The sequence below is a fragment of the Helianthus annuus genome, chromosome 5 (genome assembly GCF_002127325.2).
Source record: "Helianthus annuus cultivar XRQ/B chromosome 5, HanXRQr2.0-SUNRISE, whole genome shotgun sequence".
Taxonomy (NCBI): Eukaryota; Viridiplantae; Streptophyta; class Magnoliopsida; order Asterales; family Asteraceae; genus Helianthus; species Helianthus annuus.
This window is the reverse complement of record NC_035437.2, coordinates 159,096,822-159,104,596: the sequence shown is the minus strand read 5'-3', so window position 1 is coordinate 159,104,596 and position 7,775 is coordinate 159,096,822. Positions and strand designations below refer to the sequence as shown.

General features: G+C 35.9%; 2 protein-coding genes across 2 annotated transcripts; one reads left to right on the top strand and one right to left on the bottom strand.

Annotated features, from left to right (window-relative positions):
• LOC110939326 (kinesin-like protein KIN-13B) lies at positions 1 to 845 on the top strand. Its single transcript, XM_022181019.2, has 3 exons — positions 1 to 239; positions 374 to 574; positions 773 to 845. Exons 1-3 carry the CDS (start codon positions 93 to 95, stop codon positions 827 to 829), a joined length of 405 nt encoding a protein of 134 aa, XP_022036711.1. The 5' UTR covers positions 1 to 92; the 3' UTR covers positions 830 to 845.
• A 1,294-nt stretch (positions 846 to 2,139) lies between these two features.
• LOC110939325 (GRAS family protein RAD1) lies at positions 2,140 to 4,083 on the bottom strand. The gene has a single exon (XM_022181018.2). The coding sequence runs from the start codon at positions 4,005 to 4,007 to the stop codon at positions 2,379 to 2,381; it is 1,629 nt and encodes a 542-aa protein (XP_022036710.2). The 5' UTR covers positions 4,008 to 4,083; the 3' UTR covers positions 2,140 to 2,378.
• Between the last annotated feature and the right edge of the window lie 3,692 nt (positions 4,084 to 7,775).

The following is a 7,775-nucleotide window of genomic DNA, read 5'->3' as shown; positions in this document are numbered from 1 at the left end:
AGAACCTCTCATTGTCTGCAAAGAATTTAAACAACTGTGTTTCTAGAGAGAGAAACATTCAACGCAAAATCTAGGGTTTGAATAAACACAGGATGAATGCGGTAGGTAGACACGGTCAAAGTCAAAGATCCGGTGCATCTGGAGTTCATCACCAGCGGCAATACTCCGATAACTTTTTGGAAGCCACATCTTCGTCGGCTAACGGCCGGTGGCTACAACCGCCTTCCAACGCTTCTTCTGTTAGTAAATTTTTCAGTTTTTTAATGTTTATTTGTTGTTTGAATTGTTTAGTTGTTCGAATACTGTTTAGATCTGTTGTTTGTTGTTGTAGGTTAGGGTTATGAATTTGATTTGTGATTGATTTGGATTGTAGGCCTTTGGTTATCAAGGTGCTAGAATGTATGATAATAGTAGTAGGAATGTTGGTGTGCAAAGATCGTTGAGCGGTGGGAGTGATTTGTTTGCTGAGGCGTTGACGCCACCGCGACAGAAGCACGGTGGCGGTGATGACAACAATGGATTTAGTCCTGGCTTGTTAGATCTGCATTCGTTTGATACGGAGCTTATCTCCGAGGTAAGTTCTTTGCCATTGTTGGATAAGTTGTCGTGTTGTTCTGATTTAGATGCATTCGTTTTATGCCCCAATTTCATGTATTTCTAAGCAGGAATCAAGAATCCATTAGCATTTGATTGTATCTGTTATTGTTAGGCAATTTTTATAACCATTGTAATGGTTAAACTGAAGTTTTTTTGTTTGTTAATATGCCGACAGGTGCCTGTAACCGGAACTTATGGTGCTCCGATGTATAACAGTCATTTAATGTTCTAAATCCACCTTATGTGGGTTTTTTTAATAAATAGATTGATTTAATGAACATTAAATGACCAAACTACCCCTGCAGATAAAGACAAAAAAGGGGAGTTCAAACAGTAAAAAATGAGAGATTTTGAGTTTTGGACTAAAATGGCAACAAAATACAAACCACAGGGACCCAGATGTAATAAGGTTGAGATTTGGACTAAAATGGCAAAACTGGCCAAACCACAGAGACTAAAATGGCAGTTTACTCTATAACTTTTAATATACAATGTTTTTTTTAAATTTTTGAATATACCATCATAGCATGCTTTCGATATAATTTTTATTCAAATAGACCTGCATTTGCACAACCTTGTATAATTAGGTTTGATAGTAATGCTTGCAATATGTTCTATTTTATGTGTGATGTTAGATTGAAATTAGTCATACCCAACCTCTTGTTGGTAGGGCTGTAAACGAATCGAATGAACACGAAGAAGGCCATGTTCGTTTTCGTTCGTTAAGAAAATTAACATGTTCGCGAACTGTTCACGAACGTATACCGAACATAAGTTTATGTTCATGTTCGTTCGTTAAGGAAATTCAGTTGTTCACGAACAGTTCGTGAACGCTCGTCTCGAACACAAACGAATGCAAGAGAACACAAACGAACGCAAGCAAATAAAAAAGAACGCAAACGAACATTTAACTTGAAAACAAAAAAATAAAAATATTGTTATCCTTAAACATTGGATATAAGTAGTTAAATACGACAATCAAATGATAAATCAAAACACAAGAAGTCTAATACACCACCAAACGATGAATCAACTTTAACTAACATAGACATAATTATCTCCAAAAATGTCTTTGCATGTCCAAATTTTAGCTAAATTAGAAAAAAATAGGGTTTCAAGTTTTCAATATGTTTAGATAAAAGGTTTATTATTTATTATTTTTTAATATAATCAAACGAACACGGACGAACGTAACCGAACATGTTACCGAACGTTCACGAACGCAGTCGAACGAACGAGACCTATGTTCGTGTTCGTTCGATAAGCTAACCGAACGAAATTTTTTGTTCGTTTCGTTCGTTAAGCTAATCGAACGAACATAAACGAACTTCCCGCCGAACGGTTCACGAACTGTTCGCTGAACGTTCGATTCGTTTACAGCCCTACTTGTTGGCATAGCACAAGGAGTGAACTTTAATTTCCTTGTATATTTCTTTATTGTGGATGTTTCAGTGATTATAAAATATAACTTAAATCAACTTAAACCTTCATATTTTACCAATATAAAACATAATTTGTGGTCGTTTTAGTGACAATAAAATATAAACTCAAATCAACTTAAACTTTTATATTTAACCAATATAAAACATAATTTTACTTTGATAACAAATGTTATTTCTCTCACCCCCAAAATCAACACTCTCACCATTGATATCGGATGCTACATCTCAATAAATCCATGATTAGAGATGAGTTTTTCGTGATCTTATTAAATTTTATGCGATACCCGCCACCTAAAGTCCTCAAGGACAAAGGTTTTATTAGATGCAAAGAAATCCAGCTTAACATTTCCAGCACGAAACCGCCACAATCGGCTTCGATTTCCAACCGAGAACCAAACAACCTTTCTCTTCAACAATAGTGTACCCTTCACAAATGCCGAGCTTTTCGAGCCATTGTTTCGTTTGATTCGTCATTTTGATCGGCGAACCTTGGAATCCAGCCCGGCTCATTCTACGCCTCCATTGATCCACTCGCTCGTGCCTTTCCACCCGGTTTGGCCCTTCACAACTCACAATGTTCTTAATTTCTTCCCCAAAGTAAAACTGTTCGATTTTGGCTCGTTTAGTGTCATATTTTGGTAACATTGCGTCAAGTGAGTCGAAAATGGCTGAGTAATAATGTAGTGCTTCCATAAACCGGCCTAAGAAGAACGGTCCGTTATGGTTCGAGTCTTGTTCCACAAGGATCAAGACTTTAGGGGAAAGCTCGTGGATTATTTGTAGAACTGAGTTTAACGCGCCTCGGCTCTCTTTTACGACACAATGAAGTTGGAGAATACTGTTTACCGCTAAGACCTCATTTTTGTAGGTCTTAATGTCCCCCGGTTTAAGATTCTCCAAACTACTTTCCACAATAGTAAACTCAAAGTCTATGTCTTTTTCTAAGGCATAGACTTTTAGTTCGTTACCAATGGTAACGAACTGATTGACATAAGGACCAATTGCAACTGCAGTGATCCTAAGGCGGCGTGGGGTGTGAGTCTGACTCAGACGCTCAATTAACCCACGCCATTGATGTCCTTGTTGTAGACCTAGTGTCAAACCTAGGTCCACAACATGGACATACTTCTCTCCCTCAAAGACTTCCAATATTGTTGCGTTGGCAATAAAATGACCGAATTTAATGTGTAAACATGTCTCATAAACAAGGCGTAATGCCTCGTCCTTTTTGTCTAACGCAATTGTGTTCATGTTTTTTGTAGGGGCTACCAGCCCAACTGCACCAAGCGGTTGCATGGATGTCAGTCGGTCTGTAAGCCCCTGCATGAAACATGACGCCACCCTTTGGAAAGAAGAGCCAAAGACGAGAGCATTACTACGAAGCTCAGCCAACAAATTCGAAGCGTGTGCTTTATCACGACAAGCAACCGCCTCTGCACACGAGACAAGCAGCCGCACAAGATGTGTTCCGTCCTTATTTCCTTCATCCTTGGGAGTCCCATTCTCAGAAACCGCATCCTCGATAGCCTCGGCTGCCAAGTATCGTTGCGTATACGTCCAAATATGGTCACGAAACCCAAGTTTCGGTATGCTGCTTGTACTGTTGCTTCGATGTATTGTATCTAACAACCCGTGATCATTGAAACTTGATTCCGGCATGCTTTTTGATCTTTTCATGAAGTTATTGGACAAACATCCAAGCTGCCAAGCGGAATTCGAGTGATCAAAAACCGACATATTATGTCGTGAATAGATGGACGAGATCGATAGATCTTGACCAAGATTTTGAACATCATCTTCTTGATCATCTTTTTCCAGAAAACCAGTAGTATCCAGATCATGAAAAACTTCTGATTTTCGTTTGTTGCAGCCAGCTTTGAATCTTGGATCAATTCCATTGACACCCAATTTAAAACGATTCATAAATTGTTCTTTATATAGTGGGTTTGTCAAGAAACCAGGAGCCATTGAGAGATTGAAGTTTGTTCTAGGGTTTTTTTCTGTTGGAGGTTTAGAACAGACTCCAAAGGGCTCTGACCAAACCAAAAGCATAGTGATGTGCACTTAAATAGGCAAACTGTTCTTGGTTTTGTCGATTTAAAAAAACATTAATTGAGATGATTGGTGACTTACACTTTTGTCTTTTCGAAGGATATTATATGCTTGCATTGTTCAATGATATTGCGCGTAAAAGGCCCCCAAAGTATAGGAGTCACAAGCATGGGTGAAACCAAAAAAACGTTATAGTCTATTGAAATAGTTAATCATCCAAGTTGAGTTAAAATGGAAGTCGCTTGTGGTATACGCATAAAAATGTTGTACACGTTTGTCGAATTTGTTATCTCTCTTACAGGTCCACTCATAAATCTTCTATCTATCTATCATCATCATCATACTCAGTAAATCCCACCAATAGCAAAGCTAAGGTAGGGTCTGAGGAGGGTAAGATGTAGACAGCCTTACCTCTACCCGTTAGGAATAGAGAGGCTGCTTCCAGTGAGACCCCCGGCTCGATAGTAGTTTTGCATCAAGCCTTGGACATAAGGCACATAACACTCAGCAATTAAGACAAAGGCGGATCAGTGCATGTACTCCCTTGTCTTCGGCTATCAACGCCACCACATGATGCATGATTAACCATCCCCCTCTTTTAACGTTATTTTCACGAAAATAAGTAAAATAACGTTAAAATTAGTGCACTTACACTTTTGCCCCCCGAGCGCCCACACATATATAATACATTATATGCGCATACCGCCAGCAGGGCGTTGACTCATAAATCTATCTATACATATAATTAAAGAAACTAAACGGAGGACACATGTTACTCTATGGGGTGACTTTTGTGTGGTTTTCCGGCCTAAAATATATTTTTACCCAATTATCTCTACTTAATTATTTTTTAATACAAATCTTATTTATAAAATTCAAATTAATATGATAACTATCTTTTATTTCTCAATCTTATTTTTCAAATTCAAATTAATAAGATGACTATCTTTAATTTCTCTATATGAGCTAATTAATTAATAAAATTTACATGCCATAACATAAGCGTATCACGTGAATGTAAAAAGGGGAACTCCTGACAAAACTCATAAAGTGATGATAAACTAGAATTTCGACCCGCCGCAATGCGGCGGGGATTCTTTAGTTATAACTAAGTCGATCTAGAACCTGCACGTTATGTTAAACCTGTGAAACGGGAAAAAATAGACGATGTAAAACGTTCACCCACACACGCACGTTGCATCGTGTTAACTCGCAAAATATAGAACGAAACGTAAAAACGTTAAACCAAAGACGCACGATGCGATGCGATGTGTTAAGTCACAAAATATAGAACGAAGCATAAAACGAAAAATTTGCGAAAAATGAAAACTATAAAGGACCAAAGTTCAAAGTAAAAAAAAATTGTGAAGATAGATTACAAAAGATAAAAAGTTTGTGGTTAAAAGTAAAAAAACAAATCGTTTTGGGTTAAAAGTAATTTATGAAATACTTTTGGGTGAAAAGTAAAAAAAATCAATTTTTTTTTTGGAAAACCCTCAAAGCCAACGTTACGACAACCATATGCATAACCATTCTTCTTTGAAAACCCCCAAAGCACACCCCGCGTTGCGGCGGGGCGTAAAACGGTGTCAAATAATACTAATGTCACACAACCGTCATCGACCACCGACAGTGACTCGGCGTAGGGTATGCGTGTTGCGACGAACCTAACAAACATGGGAAAATAGAGGTAAAAACGTTGAACCACACATGCACGTTGCGTTTATAAATACTTTTGGGTGAAAAGTAAAAAAAAAAATCAATTTTTTTTGGAAAACCCCCAAAGCCAACGTTACGACAACCATATGCATAACCCTTCTTCTTTGAAAACCCCTCAAAGCACACCCCGCGTTACGGCGGGGCGTAAAACGGTGTCAAATAGTACTAATGTCACACAACCGTCATCGACCACCGACACTGACTCGGCGTAGGGTATGCGTGTTGCGACGAACCTAACAAACATGGGAAAATAGCGGTAAAAACGTTGAACCACACATGCACGTTGCGTCGTATTAACTCGAAAAATTTAGAACTATACGTAAAACGAAAATTTGCGAAAGATGAAAAGTATAAGTTACAAAAGTTGTGAAGTTAAATTGTAAATAATGAAAAGTTTTGGGTTAAAGTTAAAAAACAAATTATGTAGGGTTAAAATTGAAAAAGATAAAAACATTTGGGTTAAAACTAAAAAATCAAGTTTTTTTTTTTGAAAAATACCCAAAGCACACTTTACAACTCATGATGCACTAAGAAGTTGCTTCTTTATAAGTGGAATAATATCAATTTGATTTTATACTAACCTACACAAAAATTATCTTTTAATAGCCATACCTTTTCTTTCCTTCATTTCCTCTTCAAATGATTTGCATAATATATATATATATATATATAGGAAAAGGATCCGTTAGGAATTACACTTTATTACGAGAACCGCGAGAACCAATGTGAACACAATCAAAAAATACCTAAAAAAACTAAAAAACACCCAAAAAATGTTTTTTTTGGTTGGAAAAATCGCTATATTTCGTCAATAATAAAAAAAAATCAAAATTTTTTTTCGAGTAACAGTTATCCATGCACATGTACACTTGTATCGTTTCTTTGACAAATTCCGTAATTCATTACAAATATCAGACAATTGCACTTTCATTTACACTACTATTCATAATACACTACTTTTTACATTAACAATAATAGAAATGCACACATGCATCTATATGTATGAACTTGTTATAACATTAACAACACTAGAAATGCACATGTGCATTTATATATATATATAAACATGTTATAACGTGTTTTAGTACACCACTTTGAATATACATTCCCTTTCATCTATCATACCATCCATACTACACTACCATTACCTCCTACCATCCGTAATACAATACCATTGTTTTTTTTACTATCCATAATACAATATTATTACCATATTTCACTTTATTATATGTATATCAACACCTTTTTACCATCCAAACAACATATTACATCATAAAGTGACAAATATAATCAAACCATCAACCACTAGATATAACTAACCAAAACACACATGTTTTTTGGGCCTATTTCTTCATTTAAAATCACAAACTTTTTGTACCAAAACACCTTATTTCATGATGATACATATAGATGCACACGTGCATTTCTAATATTGGTAATGTAAACAGTAGTGTATTACATATGGTAATGTAAATGTAAGTGCATTTTTCTACTACTGGTAATATATTATGGAATTTGTCTAAGAAATGATACATATGCACATGTGCATCCATAACTGTTACTCGAAAAAAAAAACGTTTTTTTTTTTGTAACAAAATATAACGATTTTTATTAGAAAACTATTTAAAAAAATTTGTGGGTTTTTTTGAATTTTTTAGCTATTTTTTGTGTTCACGTTGGTTCTCGCAATAAGGGTGTTTCTCAAATGAACCTAGGGTAAGATGTAGACAGTCTTACCTCTACCCCGTAGGAATAAAGAGACTGCTTCCAGTGAGACCCCCGGCTCGAATATATACATATATAGTGGAGAGTTCAAATGAGAAGAAATTTTTTGTAAGAAGAAAAAAGAAGAAATTTCAACCAATAAGAATGCTTTATTTTACTTCATTTAATATAAGTATTTAATGTTACTATAAGGGTATATTGGTAAATCTATATAGGTCATTAATTTGTAGTCTTTTTCTT